A 26183-nucleotide genomic window follows, 5' to 3' on the forward strand; every position below is an offset into this window, starting at 1 on the left:
CTTTATTTTTGCCTCTCTTATCTCTTTCCTATATCTACATACAATTATGTACATATAATTATGCTCGACCTACACAAACATTACAATACAAATATTAGAGGACAAAATAAGAGGATCTGTAAGTATTTGATGTGAACATAATCATATCAGGTTTTTAACCGACTTCAAAAAAAGCTCTAAAAAATATTTAAAAATTAAAAAAAAAAATTGAAAAAAGCTTTAAAAAGTATAAAATAATACTTTTAAGAATCCCTTTCAATTTTTAAAGTCGGCGTCAAAATAATTTATTTGAAGTCGGTTCTATTTAAAAAAAAAAAAGTTTATTGGTAAAAATAAGGCAACGATGTATGTTGTCCATCAACGCGTGATCTCGGGTCATCGGAATGCGACACGCACCATGTCGCAATGAAATTAATCACCGCTAATCGGTTGCTTCGCAGCACGAAATGCAATTCGGAGGATCTCCGGTGCGTAGGCGACGGAAGGTACCTTTCCTGCAGTCATGCCCGTTGATTCGGGTAGGTAGGTGAGACTTTAAGAGAAAGAGAGAAAGGCCAGGGGGAACCGCGAAAAAGGAAGAGTGTGCGAGGTGTGCGAACAGGACAGGACGATGCCTTTGCCAGACAGTTGTAGGAGCGACCGGCGACATTGCACACGCGGCATTTCCTTCCTCCGGCGTGGCACGCGGGCGCAACGTGGTGGTAAAACACCGTGAGGTGAGGTGCACAAGGTGCCCCGAATGCCTGAATATCGTACGCGGTGTGTCGAGTCGCGCATCGTCGCAAAAGTCGCGTCGCGTCGCGTCGCATATCGCGGGACCACAGAGTGGGACGGGACGACACTGGCGCAGGGCCAGTAGAGGATCCACCGATATATAAAGATCACCGGTCACGCGGCGCAAGAGGCTACTCGTGCATCGTCGTCCAAGTGCAGTGGTTGCATCTCGCGACGTGTGTTCATGGGAGGAGGGATGCGCTGAAGCGAGTCCCCCGTATTTGAGATTTCTTTCGTGCGTTTCACAGATGAACTCGTCGGAGTGCGATATATGCGCCTGAAGCGGCCGGTCTACCTGTTTTGGAGGTGCATCGAGGGAGATCGATATCGCCGAGGACGCCGATATACGGCATATTATAAATGATCGTGAGTGCATCTGCATATTTCGTTGTGCGACGAGAATGTTTAGTTTAAAACTTAGCGTACCACGTGCGCCAGGAGAGCCCGTCATCGTAGTAATTACCTGATCTTACGTAGCTACATGTGATAGATGAAAAATTACCGTGCCCAGTGATCTTGGTGATTTATTTCCTCAAATAAAATAATTTTATTTCAACTGATTGATGTTTTGCAATTAAGAAAATAAAACTGTAATATATTTTAGTATATTAGAAAAATAGAATCTTTCGTAAAGTTTTAAGCGAAGCATCTAGAAACGCATTTACCTGTAAAAATCAGAACAAAAATAGAGCAATTAGGTATGTACAACTGCAACACAATAACTGTTGTAGCTAATGAGAATCTAGTAAATCTCATATAGATGGAAATCTTCTAGATCACAGACTTTGACTCCGATTACGCACATAGTTGATCTGTGTATCAACATCCATTCATCTTCATACGTGTATCCGTGCTATTTATCCGACCGACGTTAAGGTTTAAGAGGTCTTCCGAGAAACACTAATTATAACGCGTACGGTCATCATGCGTCAGGATGTCGCTCATTATTACATATCCATTGCTACTTGTGTGTGTAATAGCGAGGAGGACAATTAGTTCTAACGTTCGTGTTGGCAGCGTTACTTCCACCAAATATTTCAAACAATACGTAACGAGAAACTTGCATAATTAATATGTAACAAATATAAATAGAATAAATATTCTTCCAAATTTATATTATGCAGAATTAGGAAGATATGAAGTTGCCCACTACGAGAGCCACTTTCGAAAATTGTGCTTCCTGCGAAGGCTCGCCGGTAGTCTCACTTTCTGTACTCGTTAAGTCGGAATTATATTGTTAAATGAGCCTGAAATAAAAGCATGCAGTGGAAGGTGTTGTTAATAGTTCCCGCGGTATACTCGCGCATTTCGCTCGGGGCTCTCGGAATATCCGGTCAATCGCGCGTATGCGAAAGTTAGAACTTCCGGCGGCACGTCGTCGCGGTGACGGCTTGATGCGTTTATAACGTGCTTAATTACCTTCATCTCGTTTTGTCAATTATATACACGATCGAGCGACTTGTCGGCCGATTGGCGGCCGATTACTTTCACTTGGATATAATTTTGTCCTCGAAAAACATTCAGAAGGCAAAGCGAACCAAATGAAATTCAGAGCACGTCGGTAATTCATTCTTTTTTCTTTTTTTTTCTTCGGCTAAAAAATGCAAGCAGCACGACGAAATCGTGTTTTTAGGAAATTCATTGACCGAAGATCAAATACTAGTCCGCACTCTCAATGTACTGATGTTGCGTATCTGGCGCACGACGGAGCTGCTCCCTCGAGACAGGAAAAGGGAAAGAGATAATAAATCGGTATAAATGGCCATTGGCTATCATGACGTGATCGTTTTATGATCCACTGTTAAGAACGGTCAGAATATCATCGTGTATTCACGAGGGGCGTTACATAATTCCGTTTCGCGAATACGCAAAACCGCACAGTGGAGCAAAAAACGAAAATAATCGCGGTGCGGAGAATGAAAAATTTAAAACGATTATTTTTTTGTCAATACAGGGCAAACAGTTGGAGATCGATTGTGCGCCGTATACACGGCGGTTGTACGGTATTCCTAGCGCCACTAAACCGCGACCGCTTATCAAGTTATGCAAGTCGTGCATGAAGTCGCCCGGACAAAATAAAATAGGTGGTTGTACACAGAGAAAGTCGCGCGTCGTGTGTTTAGCGAGATCCAGTAATAGTATCTTTCCGATTCTTCACTTAAAATGCGGTATTGAGGCATGACACCGGTGTACGTAAGTGTATCGTATTACGTGCGCGGCAAGTAATCCAGTATTTGTTACGGAATAATATGAAAGTCACCGATTAGAGCGTAGTCGGAGAAAGGAGAGGGTTGTATCGGTATATTCGAGCTTTACTACATTTCTTTCTTTCTTTTTTTTTTCAAGACGATAGCGTCGCAATCTCGATATCGTATTAGTATTACGCGCGAAGTAACCGCCTCGCGTACATCGGCCGCTAACTTTCAGAGGCGAAATGATTGAAGCGCATTTGAATATAAAGTATCTCACGCAAATGTATCTCCCTCTCGCGAGTGCATTTCGATTACGGACCTTCGCGACGGACGAACGACAACACGGCGAGCAGGGTCATCAATGGAACCTTGGGCACGACCTTGCTTGCACGCTGGCGTCGCTGGCCAGGTTCCCCTCTCGCCGGGACTGATCGTCCTTAATTACCTAGTAGGTGCAATACGGCGGCGTCTAAACTTGTGCAGCGGACGCGAGGGATTGACGTAAGCGTGAGAATGTGCACGTACAAAGTGGAATGCGGATAAAAATAAGAAGAATCGCTCTGGGCGATTTGCGGGACTAGACCGTGCTCGTCTTGGGATGCCCGGACTGTGATTCATTCGCACGTTAGGATAAACCTGTTCGATTTGAAATCCGGCGGTCGTGCGCGCGATTAGAGTCGGCAACGGATTCATTAACACATCAGAGAAACAATCGGCTGGAATCCAACGGGTGACAACGGCGCGAATTCCGACGACTACGTCTCATCGCACGTCTGTTTTGCAAACGTGATAGATATACCGCGATCTCACGCGCGTCCTTCGCGCGTTAATCAAAGCGTGTAAAAACTTGCGATCGCAAATACGCGACATTAAGAGCGATCGGCCGAATGTTGAACTTTTTATCACCGGAGAGATATGCCTGAAATATAATTCCGAGTAAATTAAGACGGGAGCCTCGCGGTATGACAATATTTTTTCAAAGTGAATTCACTTGAGAGTTTAAAAACTTTTCTGTAATTTTTTTATAATTATCTCGCCGTCTGTATACGTGGGTTTACGGCGCGGCGTCCGAGCAGAAATGATATCTGCTCGTAACCGAAAACTTGCAAGCCAGAAAACATTAAATAAACGATGTTTATCAAAATGACTATAAAATCGTCAATGTAGACAGATGTGAAATTTTTCAGATTTTTTAAAAATATTTTAAAGTAAGGAAAAATAGCGTTAAATGTAGCAGACCCACGTATACATTCCGAGGGAGAAAAAAACCGCATACAGACGGAGGGTTATAAATTCTCGATATTTCGTTCGCGTGTAAAGGCTGCGAGATGATTCTCAGAGCGACGACTTTCGAAAGAGCGCGGTTAGTAACTTTGCATCCCAAAGTACACTCGAGAGTGTTGAAAGATTTACGGTTCTCTTATCTATCGTGAAGGTGAACGGTCGAACGAGTGCGAGCTGAAAACGCGCCGCTAACCCGCTGATGAGATTAGCGGAGATGTATTTATTGTACAAATTATTGCGCCACGAAGGTCTGCGGCCGTTCTCCGAGCTTTACCACGCGGTTTGACCTGTTTCTTCGGATTTTTCGCTGGTCGAGTTTGGTCGCCCGTTGCCTCAAGGCCGCCGCCACGGCGCTACGCGAAAGGACTTTTTGCAGGATATTATGATTATAAATTGGGAACACGTGACAGATTTCTGAGAGATAATCTTGAGAACCGATTAAGTAACTTTGTCTTTCTCTGAGAAAGACAAAGATAGAAAACAAGAATTTTGACACAAATTTGTATAAATTATGACTACGCAATTCCTTGTAGTGTGAAGCTTTTTATAAAATTTATGTCATTTATACGATTCGATATTACATCAAATATAATCTAAAAAAAAAAAAGATTTATTGCAATAATTTGATATGCGACAAAAAGCTTCAGTCTGCTCGTTTTCGACGCTGAAGTTACTTATACATTCCATCACTCGTACACAATATGTATCGAAATTGCTAAAAATAAAATCATTCCGTCAATAAGATCCATAATCAGTTTATATAATATATCCACATTTAAATTTCCGTTCTTCTAGTAACGGCAAAGTACACAACACATGTCGTTTCGTTTGCACTTTCTGTAGATACACGGAAACGGGATTTATTTGCGAGACGCCTCAGAAAAGTACCGTTTCTCCGTGTCGAAAAAATTTCGCTCGCGTGCACGCTCCGTTAGGATTGTATCGGTACGTGAACCGCGCGAGTCTCCCTCATCTCAAGAGCGAGTTTACCGCGAGATGCGATTGAGATGCTGTAACTCGACGTGAGAGAGGTGCCCCGGGATGAACGAGACGAGCTGATTATGCAAGCGCGCGCGCGCGCGCGCGCGGGCTTGCCTCGGCGGAGCAAGCCGGTCAATGCCAAGGTGTTCCACTTCGAGTGCTACTCTTCCCTGTCGTTCCGACGGCGCCAATCTCGTCGCCGACTTCTTCTGAACTCACGGAGTCGGGGGATTCACCTCGGACGTGGTGCGCGCGATGAACTGTCGTATGACACGACGAATGCGATATAGCGACTACGTGATGCAGCGAATTCACAGTAATCGCACGTGTTTCCTCTGCGATGGGTGAACCCCCGCGTGCGAGTGGACAGCAGATTAAGTTAGCAATACGACGGCATACAAATACATTTTGTATACGGAAAAATACTAGACGTATAAATAAGCTTACGGATATTTTACTTAAAAGAAGAATTTAATTATTTCTATTAAAATTTGCGAGTAGCGTATTGGTAGTTTGCTGAAGGCAATTAATTGCATCTCACACATTCATGCTACGTGCGCTCCAGCGTGTGATTTTCTCAATATAAGAGAAAAATAACGATAGAGATGTCGAATATACACGAATGTTCGAATTGCCCTAGAGATATAAGAAAGCATGCATATATACGCAATCTATATGCAGCAGAAAGCGATGTTTCCGACGTGCTAATTTAATTCACGAGTACCGCGTAGCCCGGAGCGATACATTAATATATGGCATCAAGTGCAGCGTGCCAATGGAGTGTCTAGGTAGCGCGGATATCCAGACTTATCTTTGCATCTGAAAGCGATAGAGATAATTCCCTGCGCACCGGGACACCTCACGCATTCATGTTTTAGCTTTCTCCGGGGTTTTATCGCTCTTACGCAAACATGCAGATCCGTAAGAAATGTAACAAATTATACGTTCGAGAATAATGTACTGTGCAACGCGGTAGAACTCGGAGCTCAACACCGAAAATAGAGTGGTTATAAATTGTTAATAAAGGGTTATCAAATAAAGAAGCGCTCGAGCAAAAGGTGCGTCGCGCAGGATGCTGTTTAGAGTCGATTATCGATTTCCTGTGTGAGCGAAGGTGTGCCCGCGACCACTTTCGAGAGTGAGTACCCCAAAGTTTCTATGCGCGGCTGTAAAATCGTTACGACGCGCCGAAAGTCCAAGCGCGGGGCAGCGCGCGTTGAGGAATTAATGCTGCTCAGCGAGCACAACGCGAAACAAAAAGGAAAGTAGTTGAAAGCGTAAATTCAATTGGATAACGGTAGATCCGCGACTCTTACGTGGTGCCCGCGCGTCCGCGTGCAAGTGGCTTTGTTATATTCGCCCGGCAAGATGAGCGAATTGAGAATCGACAAAAATCGACAGATTTTCCGACCAATTGAACTCTCGAAATATAGAAGTGACACGATCTGTATTCCCGATAACGACGCGTAAATAGATACATATACTCTCTAGCCAAAAACGGTACCGTAGCTGCTAATCGCGGTATATCACGATCGACCGAACAAAACGAATGATATCAATATGATGAATCAACGTGAGGCTGTTTTGCAAAGATCTCTCGTTCCGCCAGACCGGCCTTTCACTCTCGCGGAACTAGTGCGATGGCTCAATGGCGTTTTATCTTTACCGTGGGACGCCTTTGATGGCCCAGACCCAAGGTCAACTTCCGTTATATTCTGGGATGTCTGGTGTGACCGAGAAACTGCATTCGAACCGATTTGATTTGCATACGTCGACATTGCGACTAAATATTTATTATTTTCACATTAAAGCTTTTTAATGGGAATAATCAATATTCCGATGATGTGAAAGCAGATACGCGAGATCATATTAACGCAGTGAATACGCTAATTGTCGGACAAATATAAAGATACGGTAAATTTCATAGATCAAGAAAGGTGTTTCTAGCAAACCCGGAAGAAAATTACTCTTCCCTTCGAGTTTCCAAGTAAAGCTCTCGTGTGAGAGTCATAATTATTACGCCACGTCTATCTCGAAACTAGTTTCCGACTTTTTTTCCAATTTGGCGAGTGAGATCGAAGCGATCTGCTGCTGGTCGTAACGGCAAAGTCTGGTTCCGAACGTTTACTAGAGCAGGCCTCGTTGGTGGTGGCAACGTAACGGCACCTGCCAGCGGGAATCGCGGCTATCTTGCATCACGCCACGAAAAATCCTTCGACTTTCGTCTTGCGGAACCGACCACCTCCATTTTGGCGACGTACGGCCGGCCTATTTTGCAATATATATATGCATATCTTAGTTATTACGCGCATTGTGTGGGAACTGTGCAAAATGCGCGGGGCGAAGGAACGAGGCGATTATTCGAGTTCTCCGACACGACTCGAGCGGCCAACAAAGCTCGAACTTAATAGCTATCGAATCCGGGCGTCAAAAGCCAACGAACCGATTCAAGATCGCAATTTCGGCGAATGACCCGAGAACTGCTTATTCAAGGAAACTTTAAGACGGTGTTGCGCAGACAGCAAAAGTGGAGACGGCGAAGCGCGGAAGGTACTATCGGCGTGATTTATGAGTATCGCGCGCTTATTGCGCGCATGCATAAAAAGGTTTTGTTACCGGATGGTTGGGCAATCCGGGCGCGGATAATCCGCGAGCAAATGCGCGGCGATTCTTTCGCCTCTCGTCACGTGAGTATCGCCGCCCTGAAAAGTAAGCAAAATCGAGCAGTACCGATTGCCGACAGAAGTGAAAGGAGAGGCCACGACATCACGCGCTTATTGTACTCTTTCCGAAGTTACGTGTCCTCGCGCGAGGACAGTCGCGCATAAAACACCCTCCGGGTAATCAGCGACGCTGAAATAATGCCAGACACACGAAGGAGCGATCTAATTACGATCGTTAATCGTACGAACCGGCGGCCGCGACTTCCTCCTTTCCACCGGCGCGGCGAAGCCGCCGTGTGTCCGTATCGCTACCGCTTGGAAACGGCTCCACCTTCCCCGACGAACGACGTCCTTGGGGGGCCCGGTACACCGGGAGAGGGTGATGAAAATCCGCCAGTCACGTGTACCATGCCGGTTCGAGCGGTCGTACCGCGGTTCCGTCGAGGCCCGACGCGTTTCACCAATCGCAATCTCCTCCACCCATCGAAATATCGAAGATACGCGGCCACTTATCGGCCCGTAAACTCGACAAGCAACAACGTATACTTCGGGAAACGTTAATTGGAGGATACACACTTGAACGTGGGAAAATCACCTTACGTGACTTATTTTGTGCGATGCAACGCCGGAATCACGCGTAGCTCGAGTGCAATCGAGAACCGGTCCTGTTAATAAGACGCAAATCTCGAGACGCGATTTTCTTCTAGAGCGAAACATCGTTCGTGATGTTGTGAGCAGTGTCGGTTAAATGTCGGAAAACGAGTATGCTAAATCGTAGAGTAAGCCCGTCGGTGAGTGCACAATGGAAGTATCCGCGGCCAATCTGACTTATCGAAGCGCGACGGAGAAAGATGATTCTTTGACGCTAAGATGATTTCAGAAAGGAAATTCATGTCGCAACTTACACGCGTACAATTCTGCGATCGCTCGTTTGACGCTCTAATTAATTGAAGATATTTGAAAACCAGAGTAATTCAAAGTGTTCATTGAGAATGAACGATGATTTTTAAGGGATAGTTGGTGATTATAAGACTCGTTGGCAAATCTCTGGAGTATTTTAATACCGTATTACAATATGTACGTGCAATACTCTTGATGAATCACGCAGTGACATATCTTCTACGAGTGTTAAGGACACATTGATGATTTCGTGGCCACGTGCATCAGTGATCGAGTGTTACGTGTTTCATTGATTCTTCTTGTACGCGTATAAACGTTGGTGCTCCGTCACGTAGCACGCGTAGATTAAGTAGTTACTTGCGCGGAGAAATCGAGCGCACTCACGTAAGGCGTTTTACGTCTCTATCGTCGGACTTGGCCGGACCACCTTGCAGGTACCCCGAGGAAGCGCATTATCGCATGTGACGGTTCAATTACAGCAATTCAGCGACATACCAGAAATCTCAGCGTGTCGTAAACGTTTGTCGTGCCGTTCCGGATGTACGGAGAAAGGTACATCTTGATACCGCATTCATTAAACGCAATTTAAAATTCGCAAGAAAATCGATCGCGGACATGTACAATCCACTTCTAATATTTTAAAAAGCTATGGGAATATCGTGAAGATTGAAATAAAAACAGATTGATTATCGAGATTGATGTTTAAACTCGCAGTATCGATATACACACACAATTACGGAATTTATAATTTGATTATGAGTTTTTAAATTGCATGACATGATTGCAATGACATGATATTTTAACTGAAATCACATATTGCTTGCATAATGTTATTTATATAACGACTTTCTATTTATAGCGATTGTGAAGCGAGCAATTAAGATATCGTAATAAGCGTAGGATCCATGGATCGCGGATAAACGAATCGAGGGAAGCTAGTTTTCAGAAAAAAAAAGTCTGAAGAGATAGGCAAAGTGCGACGTCCGCGGGCCTGTCGGAAACGCATTATCGTGTTGCTCGCGCTGGCGTTACTTCCGCAAACTTACACGAGCCGCGCGCCTTGCAGCAACTCGTGTCCGACGTTAATGCATCGGCGTGTGCCTACAGGAAAACCTACGCTGCCCCGCACCGGTTCGTTACTCAGTCGCGAGTCATTACGAGTCGGCCGGTACTCCAGTGACCCGTGAATGTTTGTCGAACGTTCACCGGTCTGTTCGCCAGGGAAAGGCGTGGCAGCCCCCTCAATATCGCATTCTCGTATCACCGCAATCCCGAGTGGTGGATTTAACGAATTCTCCGAATGTATACGAACATAGGTCTCGAGAGATCAACCGCCGATACGTAGAAGATCAGCGCAATTCGCGAAAATTGTTCTTGTCTCACGATACTCTCACTTTGAAATCTTAAAAAGTCATCCCGGGAGATCGCGTTATTTGATATTTTCATTTTTACGTTTTCTTTTGTGATATTCGTCTATATAGTGTTCTCTCAAGTCGCGACTGTTCGTAAAACTGTTGAAAATATTTCAGAGGTTTACAGCGGCACAGTTTGTAAAATAGTAATAGGAGCAAGAACCATTAGTAGCGTATCTTTGTTACCGCAAGACTAAATTGCAGGGCAGCGCGGTGGCCTGGCTAGGATGCGAATAAACATACGCTTTGTTCGTGACTTAGTACTTAATTGGCACCGTTGCACAATTAGATCCTTGACATACGGTGGAAAACCGCGTGGCTACGTCTATGAATGTAATTCCGGTCATTGTGAATAATAAACTGTTTTATTTGCTGCGCAACGCGTCTTTTACTGACCTATTAAACGCATAAATCATTTCATGTAGAAAAATTAAGCGTACGATTTAATTAACATATCTAGTCCCCGTAGAAAAGTGCATATCGAAGTACGCGCGAGTTTACACTTTTCCATTATATACTGGCTCTCACGCGCGCGCGAGATAAAAACTGTTCTCTGTGATCGCGGGATAAAAATACCATTTTCTGATCGTTCTATAACTGAAAATATATAGGTCAAGAGATAAATAACACGAGCATCTTCTATTTTCAGATGACGCATCTCGCATTATCTCTGCGGAGGCTGTCACTAGCTCTAACACTGATAGCGACATGCGCGACTATAACGGAATCGTCAATGATCAGGGAAAGGAGGTACATCGGTATCGAAGAATCTAGTCATCGATCAGGCAAGGAACAATCGTCCGACAATCGGGGCACGAGATTGCCGAGCAGCAGCACGACGGCCAACAAGATCACCGCGGAACCCGGAAGAAAAGTGTCCCACCATCTGATCGGGGGTCACCTGAGAGTATTCGATACGAAGCACCATGACGACGGCGAGTCGCTATGGGACGACGGAATACTCATGTCGGCGGCCGGCAACGGCAAGGAGGGGAAAAGTAATCGCGGTAGCGGCGACAGTGGTAGCAGCGACGACGAGGACGGGAAAAAAACACTCTCCCAGCAGGTCAAGGAGGGCAAGTACGGCCTCATACAGAACGAGATTTACGGCAATCGTCCGAAACGGCCCGGCATTATCAGCTACCTCGGCAATCCCGAAGTGCCGAAGGACACGATCGACAACCTGGGCGGCCTCGACGAGGACGAAATCTGGCTGGCCGAGAACCACGTGCTGGTGCTGAGGGGCGGGAAATTTCCTGAGCATGAACAGGACGGCCAGCAGCCGAGCAGTGAGCAGCCGAAATGGCCGCCCATCGATAATTACAAGGCGCCCAAACGGCAGGTCAAGATACCAGCGCGGCCGAAGGTACCGCCGCCCTTTCCGGTACAACTGACGGAGGGGGGACCGGTACAGATCATCGGTCCGAACGGCACCGCGGAGGAAATTGGCAACGACACCCTCGACTACAACACGAATCCTTTCTACGCGAAGGGGTTACCGGGGGACAATCCGTTCTTCACTATCTCTCCAAACGGCACGATATTCGCTCCAGATCTCGGTCCCGCGGGAAACTTCTCCGTCGAAGAGAAATCATCCAGGGGTAACAATGATCAGAAGGGAATAAAACCGGAATTCCCTCAGCCGCCTGGGTCACTTCCGCCTTTCTATCACGCCATACCGCCCGGCGCGATCTTTGTACCACCGCCGGGAAATCAGTCGGATTACGACGAGGAAGACCAGTCCATCTACTATCCGCCACCGTACAGTTTCCATTATCCGCAAGATAATACGACGGCTGTGCCGCCGGGCCCCCTGGTGCCCGGCATCATCCTGCCCCCGCCGCCGGACTTCTTCTCTGCTTTGGACGATAAGAAAACCACCACGAAGAAGTACACGAAGCGACCGACGACCACATCCTCACCGGGGACACGACCGACGTATCTGCCACCGAGAAAACTCACGACTAAACAGAACAAGGCCTCGTCCGTTCCGCCGAGTTTGGTAACCAAGACGAGCACCACATCATCGACCTCCACGAAAATATCCTTCGGTCGTACGACTGCGAAAAACGCGACGAACACCTTTAAACTTAAGCAGAAGACCATACCTGGCGCGGAAGTCACGACGTCTGGGAAACCGCACACTCTCGAGAATACCGAGATATACACCATCAGTCCCGTAATCGGGAATCAGGTGTCCGAGGCGACAACCCAGCAGAAGGACTGGTCCACTCTGGTGACGAGCAAAACGGTCCCGGTTCTCGCGTACTATCCGTCGACCACGCAGTCGTCGCTGGAACGACCGGTGGAAGTCACGCCGGTCTCTATAAAGAGCATCATCACCACTAGTCAACCCGGTCGATCTCCCAATCATGCGTCCTACTACTTCTACGAGGAGTCGACCGACGAGAATTCGGACGTCACGGCGAAACCGTCGCCCGTTTACTACGAGAGTACGACGAAGTCGCCATATTATGACGTCGAGACGTCGCGACCCCGACAGACTGAGCAGAAGAAGCACTATTACTCCGTCGAGACGATCCCGCCGGTCGAGACCTCGAAGGACTATAAAGTGAAGCTCATCGATAGCATCGTCAAGAATTCTCAGACGTTCCAATACACCGACGACTCGGAGACTACATCCACGAAATTCGACGCCAGCTCGTCTCGGGATCAGGGCCAGCGTATGTTAGCCGACGAACCCGTTTACTATCAACCTGTTCCCGCGCGTCCGCTGCAGACGTACTACACGACTCCGAAGCCTCAAACGTATTATCGACAGACGACGAAGCCTAAGCCGATCTATCAGTACAGCTTCCAGGTAGCGGATTACTCGAAACTCGGTAGCAATCTGAGATCGCCGTATCACGGGGAGCAACAGCAGCAGCAGCAGCAACAGGACGCGTCAATATACAGCGAGTATCAGGACGTCAAGATCGGCAATCAGCAATACGACTACGAAGACATCGATTCCCCGTCGCTGCATCAGTCGCCGCGGAAACAAGTATCGTATAAGACGCAACATCCGGCTTATTCCACGAGCACCGCCTATCCGATCGTACATACGACACCTAATCCGCAATACGCGTATTTCACGCAGCAGGACGAGAAGCTGTTGGACGACGTTACGAAAGAGTACTTCACGATCTTCGGCAAGAAACTACCGGACGCGGGAATATCGAGCACGACTCCGATCTACGGGAAATCGAGCAGCGTCACGGAGAAGCCTGATCACAGCGTGAACACCTACGTGTCGAACGTTTACAAGACCGGTCGACCGGTGACTTACAAAACGCCCAACGTCAAAGTGCGCTACGGGGATCAGTCGCCGCGACCCTATTCTCTCCAGGACGACACTCTCGTCAACTACCGGCGACCCTTGCCGCCGATCAATCCGGACAGCGAGTTCATCGAGATCATCGAGCCTAAGCATCGGCCGAAGCAGTCGTCGCCGTTACCGAACTACGAGCTGCAGACGGGTAACTATCGATTGCGAAATCAGGGAGTTCAACAGCAGGGGCCGACCCCTCGTTACAGGTTGCGAGGCACGATACAACCGGCCAACAGACACACCAACAATTTCGTACCTTTCTCCGAATCCCGAGAGGAGCTGGAGAGCGTTCGGCAACCCGTGTCGCTGTTGGACGACATAGAGGTCAACTACAGGAATCCCCGTCCGCCCGTAAATCCCGACGCCGAATTCATCGATCCCGTCGCGGTGCAGAACAATCATCCGGACAATCCAAACGCGTACTTCGCGTACCGACTGCCCGGCGACGTCGGCCACTTTTACTTCCTGACGCCGCAGGCGATCACGCAACGGCAGGACCAGAACGAGGGATACGTTTATCCGAAACCCAGAGGACCGAGATTACGGAGACGGCCAGGGTAACATCTGAACGCGCGTATTCAACGGCAGTCGCGCGCAATGCCATAATCTCGCGGATATCCAGCGCGCGAAGTGATCGCGTGTCGCCTGCGTGCGTATCAGCCGCACACACACACACACACACACACACGCATACGCGTATTATTAATATATTTATTGTATTTGTAAATACGAATTGCCTAAGTTAGATAATTATAGCTATGTTGTTTTACGATAAACGCTTAAATTATTATGCAACCTAACTCCCTCCCCCCTTAGAATAATAGACATCATGTGATCGTATTCGTGTTTGCGATCTGTAATATGCGCCTCGTCATCGCATATTTGCGCATTATCTGTGATTAATGGAAATAGCCGTGTACATATACATAATTACTATTGTCTATTTAATGTACGCGCTTTGGCAGATAAAGGTTCTATTGTGAATCTTTTTCACAAGTTTTTCTCTATGCACAGAATGTGAAGTTGAATAAAACCGAAAAAAATATGTAAAAAAATATAAAATAACAATTGACACAAATCTCTATCTACTACCATCTGAATTTCAGATCACATTATGCATTTAATTGTAATATAATCAATTTAATTAGAAGAATTTTATATATACACATTTCTATAAATAAATCTAAATGTTTGAACTAATGTTTAAACAACCAGCAATTTGCAATATAGATAGTTTCACAATCTGTATTAAAATTAAGGTTTGTAACACAGTGCATGACATGTTAATTTGATTTGTATCCAAAATTTTATAAAAATATACTATGCATGACTGTTCAGAAACTGTTAACCAATAAATAATAGTACTCACCAGTGTCGATTTCTTGCGTTTGCGCTGGATCTGGCAAAGGATAATCGTGTAGCCGCAGATAGACCTCCATTGCACATTTCGCTGCTTTGAAGTAGAACGGATGAGCTCGGAGAACGTCTTCTAGCCTTAGAAGACCCACGTAAGATCGCAACGTCATTTTTCGCATACAATATGTATGAAAGTCGAATTGGTCCTCTATGATTTCCGAAAAATGCTGTAAATAATCATGGTATTACGATAAGAGATTATATAACATATATCTTGAGTGCGCATAAAATATACTACTTTACTACCCACCCTATCAACCTCGTGGCATTTTTTCAACGCCTCTCCATATTTTTCAAGACGTTTGTACGCGTTGGCCGCTTCAGTTTGAATCCACATGCACTGCATTTCATTCAAGTTTTCCATAGCTAAGACCCCTTCTCTAGTGAATTTTCCGCACGTCTCCTCCGCTTCTTTAATAAGATTTGCACGAAGCATGTATTTGGCACATTTAGAGTTAATATATCGGTCAGCTGTGTCTAATCCCTGCGCCTCGTCCAGCCACTTATAAGCTTCTTGAACATTCCCGGCATGCTGTTAACATACAAATATCTTTTTAGGCCATATATCTCCCACACTATTCCTTATAATAAATTTTTATGTATTATAATTGTGAGATGCTAAATAGATCAGTGCTAGAACAATTGCCTATCAAGCAAAAAATCCAGATTTGATGACTTCTATCTCACATATATGACACTAGGAACTGACAAGAATTTTGAATGAAAAAGTATTATATACACTATAATAGAAATAAAGTATCCAAAATATAAATTAAAATTTAATTTCAAGGTTATTATTGAAAAGTAAATCGCATTAAAGAACAGAAACTTCCAAACAATAATAAATAAGTTTTAAAAATAAAATCAATCCTACAGAAATTGAACAAGAGGCTTACAATTCCTTCCTATAAAAATGGCAATTGTAATAAAACTAGAAAAATGTCATGGTTCTTCAAGGTTTGCAATGTTACAGAGTAGCAACATTGATTATATAATTATGTAAACTCCTACCTTATAAATGCGACCTTTGGTAACAAAAAGTTCTATAAGCGTAGGAGTATGATCTATGGCAGCGTCAATTTCAATCAATGCCTTTTCCGTTTGACCGAGGTAGTCATAATGTTGCGCTAGATAATAATAGGTCCACAATAAAGCGGATGCTGGTTCTCGCGGATTATCTTTCTCTTGATCGCTAAAATGGCCGTGAAGTTTTAATGCCTCCTTGTATTGCACAAGTAGAGATGATATGATTTCGACTTTTTCTTTATCGGTGTATAATGAACGAAGATTCACAAATAACGGGGGCACACCTTTATGAAGCCCTAGAATAAAACAAATTCAATTAAATACATGAAATTATGAAAAAAGGTCTCATTTGAATATATAAATGTGGAAAGCAAGTTTTTTTTTTTTAGAAAGAAACGTTACCTTTCCGTAAATATCGATCAACTAAAACTTTAAATTCATCTCCTGTAGCATGATTGAGTTGCAAACGACGCGGTGCTAACGCTCGAGGAAAAAGTTCTTCGTATCTTTGGAGCATATGCAATGTTTCGCTTGGTGAAGAATGTCTCTCAGCCTCTGCTAGCCTAGTATAATATGTTGTATTTTCAGGATTAATATCTAGTAGCTCCTTGTAAACTTGTTCCGCTTCTGCATACTGTTTTAGTTGAAGTCTTAGTTTACCTAGATGATTTACACAAGAAATATTACCATTCCAGTATTAAAAGTATTACTTCAAGAGGCATGTTGCACGCTTACCGTAAGTCTCTTTGACAGTAACCTTGTCACAAATTTGATCACTATACTTGTCTAAATGTTTTAACGCCTGTTCACATTCTCCCGATTCCTGGATGACCATATTTTGATACAGTAACAACTCGCTATGTTCATAATCATAACAAATCTGTGGATATACAAATTTTTTATTATATATTTTGCGTTTCTGCATAATATATTGTGTATGTATGAGTAGCGTACCATTGGAGAATTTCGAAAAGTATCTAAAATTTTCAATGCCATCTCATAGTCTCTCAACAAATGATATGAAATAGCAAACCCGATCCAAGAAGCTCGTTGAGTAGGACGTAACATAAACAACTGATATCTGGTATCCTGTGAGAAAGTAATGGATATTTGTAAATGTATAATTAAAGTATAATATTTTACATGGCGATGTAGAAGATGATACATATATAATATATACGATAAAATAGGAGCTTGAAATAAAAACGACTTACTTTCTAGAATATTTACCTTGTATCCTTCCAGATCCCGCATTTGGATCTGTAGCAAGGACAGATCCCTAAGAATTTGAATGTTGTCCTTGTCCCACTTGAGCGCGTTTCTGTAACACTTGATAGCCTCATCGTATTTCTTGTCGGAGCGCTGCAGAAGACCGTAGACGTGCCAGCAAACGTGGGACTGTAGGTCATTCCTGAGGCCACGACGCACATGATCGTAGGCTTCTTCCTTGCGGCCCAGGCAGTTGAGGGTGAGACCCTTCATCGCCAAGGTCTCCCCGTGCTCGCTGAACTTGGGATTTGACAGGATCTGTTTCGCGAACTTCAGCCCATTTTTGTATTGTTTGTGTTCGTAGCATCTCTGTAAAAGAACACCCAGCGCATACCGTGAAAGTGCATAGTTGGGGGTTAGGTAGGAGGGGGGGAGCTCGGTGGGTTCTATCCAGCGTTCACGCGAGAACGACGATGCGGATCGTCGCGGCGGGCCGCCGGGCGAGACGGCTTTTCGTTCGTGACGCCAATCAGGCGGCCGCGTCTCGCGGTCGCCAGTGACCTTTTCCCATTTTTCGCCTCGGAAGAGTGCTTTATCATTAGAGCACGGCGGAGTGCACCCTGCTCACCGGAGAGTGGGGCCCCAAAACAGAGTATTTTGATCGGCCGTTACTCACCAGGATCCGCTTGAACAGGGCATTTTCTTTGGGTGGCAACGGGTTGCTGGAGGGCATTTTTGTATAACTACAAAAATAGGGGGCCTTTTCCACCCGGTAAACTTAATTTTCACCACACAAAACCTCGTGGCCACAAACGAAGAAGTCGATCCACGATCACGTGATCATCCGCGACAATGCTGTTCCGCCGGAAGCGCTGCTGCCACGGTGCCGCACGGTTCAAGCGGCGCGGGCGGTTACGCTCCAATCGATCACCAATCGAGTTCGAGACGATCAAGCTTCAAGCCGGATATCTGCGTATCGAGAAATATACTTGTCAAAGATAATTTATATTTATTCTCCTTCGGGTTCTGCTTATTTCATTCAAATTTAACACAGTAATGGGATTAGTTTTACGAATCTACTAAGCCATGCACCGTTATAAAATATCGAGGAAAAGATAATGTGTTTCACGCGTGAGTCACGCGTAAGTCACGAAGCAACAGAATAATTACGAAATATCGGAAGTTCTTCTTCCTTACTTGTTTTTATATTTCAAATGCACTGAGCACCGCGCAGGATACGGGAACAAACCTGCAGCTATAAGTCCCTAAAGACTCTAGTGACACTCGACCAATCATTTAAAGACACCTCGATCGACTATTGGTCAGCGAGTGAAGAGAAAGGGCTTGAGAATGGACACGTCCGCATTTTAAAGTGGAACTCGTTCGCTAGCGCCTCTTGTGCACAAAACGTGTTCATACATTGAACTACGTAACATTCTCAATAAACACGTGTCCACGAAGGTAAACAAGATTACATCAATTTAAATTGTTTACATATTGTTTACATTATAATTACACAAATCTTTTTTATGTAGACAATACAACTAATGTACATTATTATAAATTAAATAATTGACTAATTAACTAATTAATTATAATTAATAATTTTATTTTTAATTGTATTTTTTTGTCAACAGTTTTACAAAAATAAAAAGTAACTTTAGATTAATAATAGAAAATATACAGTCACATTATTTCAATGTATTTTATTATCATGAAATTATGATGATTCTGTCAATATACAAAATATCTAAATTAGAATAACGTTTAAAAAGCAATCAATATTTTAAGTCTCCTAACGAATATAATAATTTAGTCCTTTAATTTTTGTTTTAATATAAAACGATCTTTCCTCTTTTTTCTTTATATAGGTATTAAAGATTATTTCAGCATTTTAGAATTACCAATATATCATTAATTAATTATTAATTATTAATTATTATCATTTATTGAAAGGGGACTTAGGATATCAAGAGTTTTTCTTTTACTGTAATAGTTCTTCCACAATCAAAAGTTCTAAAGTCAAATTGTTACTTTTGACCTCGCTCTACCCTACTTATTATTTATAGAATAATAAATCTAAAGTTTATTATACTTCATTTTTAATTTACGCGAGCAATTACGACTAATATCATTAATTAATTATTAATTATTAATTATTATCATTAATTGAAGGGGGACTTACACTATAGTGGCGTACCTAAGTCAAATTTTTTATAATATTGATTTACACTACTATGGTTCTTACCCCTCTAATTATTATAAGTAATTCGGATATCTCTATCATTTATTTATGATAAATTGTTCTAAATTAAAATGCGCGGAGACACTATATTTGACAAATTTCTAGCTTATTGACTTAATAATTTTATAAAAAAAAGCATCACTCATGGTTGTTTATTAAACATTTTTACGATTACACAAATGTAATTATTAATATGTGCAAATACTTGAAACATTTTGAGACAAATCTTAATGAGTACTCCGATATCAATAGAATATACACTGAATAATTTTTAATATGTCGAATAAGCTATAATGTTACAGAAGAATAATTAATAAATATTGTTTCTATTTAACTACATTTTTCAAAATTCCGCTGTTATCAAATTCGACAGATCTCGAATAGTTGATACTAAAAGAATTATTAATACATATATGCACGTATGATAAATAGATAAATTAATGGAAGAACATATTTCTTTGCGTAAATCTCTTGATCTCTTGCAACAAATAACAGATATGGCGAATATCATCAATTATCGCGAAAATATTCGGAATTGTAAAATATTTACTTTGCATTATGCAAAAATAATAAAATAGTATTTAATTGACTCGCTACCAAATTTTACTGCTATCGATAGTTCGAAGATCCAAGATATCATTCCATTCTATATCTTTTGAATATATGTATATATTCACAATTATAAATTGACAAATATTTAACTTTAAAAATAATTTCAGCATTGCATACATATACGATACAATACAATTACACTATTCTGTCGCGGATTCTGTTGCAAATTTTAAATTGTATAAAGCGACATATATTTGATAAAATAAAGCGATAAACTCAAATTTCTTTAAAATTAACTTATTAAGAATGTTCAATAATAGTGATATAACCGTAGAAAGAACAATTCTTTACACAGAAAATAAAATGATTAAATATTATAATTAATTACACACTTTTTAAGAATCACGATTTTATATAACGTGAAAATAAAATACAAGTTTATATTTAATGTCTTATTAATATTTGAAAAATACGGCACCTATTAACGGTTTAAAGAGAATTTCTTTACACGCCGTTACATACTTATTATGATATGTATCATGTTGTCGTCAATATTATCGTCAGTTCTCAGTGATCTGTCGAAACGGAAAGATCGCGCGATTCTATGCTTCCCAGCACTGACGGTTCGTAATTGTAAACGTTAATTGTTGTTAATTGTTACAAAAAGCTGTAGACATTTATTAACGTACAATTTCAATATATAAAATAACTTACCAAAGTAGAAATCTTATTGTTAGACATATATATCACTTTGAAATATACAAATGTACGAAATGTGAATATATCTTTATTTTATCTTATATAAGAATAATTTTATATAAATACGCTCAAACTTATCAATTTCATTCTATACAGAGAAAAATTATTACTTTTATTTATTAGCTAGATTAAATACCATTTATATATGCTTTCTTGTACATGCATATGTTTGAGTTCTTGCAAGCGAGTATGCGCTTCTTTTATCATTATCCATATATTTAGCTACTTGGGATTAATGATATAACCATATCGGGTTTTTGGACTCTTCGGGATGTATTCAAATTCCTGTGAGACATTTTGATTCTCTTTTATTATTTCGAAAACGAACACTCCTGTAGATGTTTATACACTATATATATTAGTATATATGTCAAAATTAGTATTTTTCAACACGTTAAACAAGCTTGATGAAGGAAATATTCCCTTTATTAAACATTACATTCTAAAACAAAATCTTCAAAATTTTGAAAAAAATTGTGCAATTCTCTGAAAATTACATAAATTGTATCACAATAAAACTCTAAATTTAGAAATTAATATAATTATAACATATTATGAGCCAAGATTTATGGTAAAATGTATTAATTCTTTTTCTGAATAGATTATAAATTATTTTAATAAAATAATTGTTTTTCCTCCTTTTTTATAAGTAATTCCCCAACAATACGCATGTCTAAAAGACGTCCGTTTGGACCTTCAAGGCAACTCTTTGATATGCGTGTTGTCTGGGAATATTATTTACTTCACATTTTGTTTATATTTCTTTCTCCTCTAACGAACATAGGTTTTCGCAAATACTACTAAACTTATTTGGATTGGCCATGAGATTATTACAACTGCTATTAACTAGCATCTTTATATTTATAAGAGTAGAACATTATTATGCTTATTCTAATAAAAATGGGAACAATGAGTCTCCTACTAAATCTTCCATCAAGTCTTCCACTGAAGATAATTTATATTTACCGGATATAGTACCGGAGCATTATAAAATACAACTAGAACTTGCAGCCGAAGAAGATAAGTTCTACGGTACATTTGAAGTAAACATCACGATTAAGAATGCAACACGTTTCATATATATGCACTCTAAGGAATTGAAGAATATCATTAACACATTTGACTTAATATATATGACTAAACGTGACACCACTCATGACAACATCAAGCATTTTGTGCAAAGGCACAAACACATGGAGAAAATAGAAATTATCTTTCTTTATTTCTATTATGAACTATCACCTGGAGAATATATTCTAAACATGAAATTTACGAGTATCATAGATAATAATATCGGTGGTTTTTTCAAGACTTCGTATATAAATACTGAAGGAAATCTAGAGTAAGTAAATTTAAAAATAATATGAATACATGTTGTTACAAGAATTATTAATTAAAATTCAAAAGATATGTACCAACAAACGTTTTAGCTAATCGAGATTTAGTCTATATGTTATATAAAATTCAATAAAAATCCTTTTAACATACAAAATGTGTCAGATTAACGCAGAAATATATTACAGGCTTATAAAAGACATTCTAAGCATCGTTTAAACATAGACAGTACATCATTAAAGTCGTCTGCTTCTTTAACTACCAAACTTATGTAGCTTCACTTTTTAGATTTCTTTAGCCGAAATTGTGTCTGTTTTACGTATATGCAATGTTGTACATTACGGAATTATCATTCTATATTATACTAAAAAAAGCAGATATAAAATTACATAATGATAAAAAGCATTAATAAAAAATACACGTGATGAAATATTATTAATATTAATTATAACACAATAATTGCGTTTTTCATTTTTTAGTACTTATGTTATCTTTTAACGAGAGATACCATTAGAGACAAAAGTAACACGGAACAAACGTGATAGATGCGCAAAACACACACACACATATATATATATATATATATATATATATATATATATATATATATATAAATACATTCGCGACTAAAATTGTTAATCATCAATCAATTTTAAGATAAAGGGACGTTGCAAGAATAAGAAAGATTAACAAACTCAGTCACAAGCGTCCCATTATATGTTTTTCCCGTGTTATTTTTCCTTGGCTTCTCTTACTAACATTCTAATAGAAATTTTATCGTTATCTGGAACTATTAATAAAATTAGGTGGTTAATCGCAACGCGTACTTGGATGATGGGTGCACAAAGAATGTTTCCATGTTGGGATGTTTCCATGAGCCAAAATTCCGGGCCAAATTTACTATAACTATAAAGCACAATGCAAAATACACGGCTTTATCTAATATGCCAATATCCACATCAGAGACTATAAATGATACTGCAATCACATCTTTCAATACTACTCCAGCAATACCCACTCACCTCATAGCTATTATACTATGTGAATTGCCTATTTTTAATGAAAACATTATTAACATTAATTGGCGAGGCAGGCAGCAATCGATAAGTGCAGACCAAAGTTTTGCGAGCCGCGTTGCTACAATTGTCACGTCTTATTTCGAGACTAAGTGGAAAAAATTACAGAACTTTTCAAATGTGCAATACGTCGCAATTCCAGGCTTACTAGATGACGGTATGGCAAAGTGGGCGCTCGTATTTTACAGGTAATACATATCTTAGAGGTATTATACATCTTATAGGTAATATATATTATTAAACACAAATATTTTAAAATCACGATTGGAGATGGATCTGTGAAAAGATAAGATTGTTTTTCTTCTTATTAAATAGCTCATACAATTTAATAGTTAAATACATTTAATAGTTAGAGAATATGTCTTTACAGAGCTAGATAGACTTTGGTAGAAATTTGTAAGTATCATAAGAGTACATGATACATCATACTTTATACTTATATATACAAATTTAAACTATGTGACAGTTTAATAGTAATAAATTTAAATATTACTTTTATTAAAATGCACTCTATCGTAAAGAGAATTTTTTACGTTCTATACTAGCAGAGCAAAGTTATAATTATCATAAGTCATAACTTAAGTGAACTTAATTGTATCTCATTTGCAGAGCAATACAATATACTTTTGTTTTTAATTTACGATTCCGCAGAAGAAAATATCAATTATAAAACCAGTAGAGCTTTGTCAAATCATTCGAGAAGCAGTGCGGAATCTTCTTTATTTTTTTAAAATAAAAATTGCATTTATTTTACAAAATATTTTTATATTTTATTTCTGATATAAACATGTAAAAAAATGATGAATATATTGTATTTATATTTTGATAAATTTTATCTTATATTGCTTTTTGAACAATTTTAACCTATTACTTTCATATATTCACATCCGACAAGAATTCAACTACTCGCATTTATGTAATTTCCTTTTAATTCTCGGGATATGATGACCGGATTAATGTTGATCTGCACTATTAACCGAAGATCGATGAATTGCTTGGCAATACAGATACATTCATTAGATTGATTTTTGCTGCAAAATACAATACAATATGATTATTATATATTTCAAGCTAAATGAATGTGTTATAACTTTATTCAAACATATGAATAACTTTGATTCTTCAACTGACATCATCATTATTGCATAACAAAGACAAGTAGACGGATTAAGTAAAGAAAACCATACTGTTTCAGAAATTGTATTCATTCTAATAATATTAATATTAACTATTCTAAATCATATAAATTTTAATTTCTTTGCTGGTCTATCAAGTGTGTAAATCTTTTGTAAAGATGTTGCAAAATAGCTTGTATTTATAAAAAATTATTATATTACATGTATACATATTACAGTTCTAAAACACCTACAATAGTTAAATATATCGAAAATATATTTTGCAAAATATCTGTTATAAATTTTATGAGTTAAATGTCAACAGAAATAGAATAGAATCTGTTATCAGAATTATCGGCAGAACGATTGCAGAAGTCAAGTTGAATTTGCCATTTGGTGATCATTTAAATGTGTATATAAAATAAACAGATTCCGTTTGATTCTGCTAGCAAACTGTTAGAATGTTAGAATATTGTCAATATTTTGCTTTTATTGGGTATTTACATCGTATCTTGCCTTGTCTTAAGTTGTTAAACATGCATATAATTTCAGCGTTAAAGTATAGATATTTATTATTTCTAAAGCAAAGTTAGATATGGTGTAACAAATTCGAGATATTTTCAGACGTAGGTAGTAGGTATATCTAACATCGCTTGCAAACATTTCGCTAATAATCATCACGATAGACTCAACAATCAGACTATCAAAAATTAAGAACTAATAAAAATCATACATAAAAATATGCTCATTATGTCTTTAATGTAATTACAACTATAATCGAAGTATATTTTTCACAAATAATTCGAGAACTGATGTTTTATTTTATAAAAATAAATTGACAATATTTTCTCATACATATTGAAGTCAAAAGTTGACCCACCTGATAATAAAGCATTCTGATATGTACTGATTAATAGCAGAATTAATAACATAGCGTGTTGATAACAGAGATTCAACATAACCGCGTTAATTATTAATTGATTTTTAGAGATGAAGATATTATCTATAATAAAGAACTAGATCCTATTGCTCGTAAATTGAAAGTGGAGTCTTTAATAGGGCGTAAAATATCACGTCAATGGTTAAGTACTGTAGTCAGCCCATCAAGTTGGTCTTATATGTGGCTGAACGAAGGTATTGCTACATTTTTCTATGTAACGGATGTTGTTAAGGAGGTAAATTTCTTATGTATCTCTTATGTTATTTTATTATAAAATAAAGTTCTTTTACGTATTAAAATGGCACTAGGGAAGTCTTCAGCAATTTTTCTAAATAATTTCAGTCAAGTGTTGTTTAAAAACATCTTGACACTTTTATTAAAGATATTTGCGGAGGATAACTATGAATAAATTACATATTTTTTAATTCAAAATTAAAAAATAGAAAATAACATCTATTTCTAAGAATAACATGTAATTGATGCTACTTCACGTTACAAATACGAATAGCTCTTTATTGAATGTTTATAAATTCTTTTATTCTTTCGTTTTGTTTCTAGACGATTGGTTCTGACTACTCGGATTTATTTGTAATCCAAACTATGCAAGAATCTCTCCATTTGGATGTATTATCCATTATGAGTCATCTTATATCAGAAACTGATCAATTTTCTAATATTAATTCATTCTGCTCTATTTCCTATTACGTAAAAGGTAAGTATTCAAATAATTAAAAATTAGTCAATTAGTAAAAACTTTTGAACATATATCTTATAAGAAAAAAAGAAAGAAAATTTCTGTATTTTATTTATACGATAATTCGCTGCGAAATAAAAACATTACACATAAAAATTAACGCAGCTTAAATTAACGGTTCTTTGCAAAATTACTAGCATTTACAAAATTTTTGAAGACTATATGTGTGTGTGTGTGTGTGTGTGTGTGTGTGTGTGTGTGTGTGTGTGTGTGTGTGTG

General features: G+C 39.7%; 2 protein-coding genes and 1 long non-coding RNA gene across 3 annotated transcripts in view; 2 read left to right on the top strand and 1 right to left on the bottom strand.

The window, feature by feature from the left end:
- Positions 1-18043, bottom strand: part of Naa15-16 (N-alpha-acetyltransferase 15/16) — a 39340-nt gene extending 21297 nt beyond the window's left edge. The window contains exons 1-8 of the mRNA XM_071780969.1: positions 17865-18043; positions 17210-17557; positions 16934-17068; positions 16715-16859; positions 16382-16639; positions 15965-16275; positions 15204-15485; positions 14907-15120 (exon numbers count right to left, since the gene is read on the bottom strand). Of these exons, the coding sequence (XP_071637070.1) occupies positions 14907-15120; positions 15204-15485; positions 15965-16275; positions 16382-16639; positions 16715-16859; positions 16934-17068; positions 17210-17557; positions 17865-17921 (1750 nt within the window). The 5' untranslated portion in view covers positions 17922-18043. The remainder of the gene's footprint in view (positions 1-14906; positions 15121-15203; positions 15486-15964; positions 16276-16381; positions 16640-16714; positions 16860-16933; positions 17069-17209; positions 17558-17864) is intronic.
- On the top strand, positions 923-14313 carry LOC139814591 (uncharacterized). Its single transcript, XM_071780968.1, has 2 exons — positions 923-1140; positions 10856-14313. Exons 1-2 carry the CDS (start codon positions 1135-1137, stop codon positions 14096-14098), a joined length of 3249 nt encoding a protein of 1082 aa, XP_071637069.1. The 5' UTR covers positions 923-1134; the 3' UTR covers positions 14099-14313.
- Positions 18044-22817: 4774 nt separating the features above from the next.
- On the top strand, positions 22818-26057 carry LOC139815248 (uncharacterized). Its single transcript, XR_011732696.1, has 3 exons — positions 22818-23343; positions 25259-25445; positions 25769-26057. It is a non-coding gene; the product is annotated as an uncharacterized lncRNA (long non-coding RNA).
- Positions 26058-26183: the final 126 nt, after the last annotated feature.

The sequence above is a fragment of the Temnothorax longispinosus genome, chromosome 6 (assembly GCF_030848805.1).
Source record: "Temnothorax longispinosus isolate EJ_2023e chromosome 6, Tlon_JGU_v1, whole genome shotgun sequence".
NCBI classification, from domain to species: domain Eukaryota; kingdom Metazoa; phylum Arthropoda; class Insecta; order Hymenoptera; family Formicidae; genus Temnothorax; species Temnothorax longispinosus.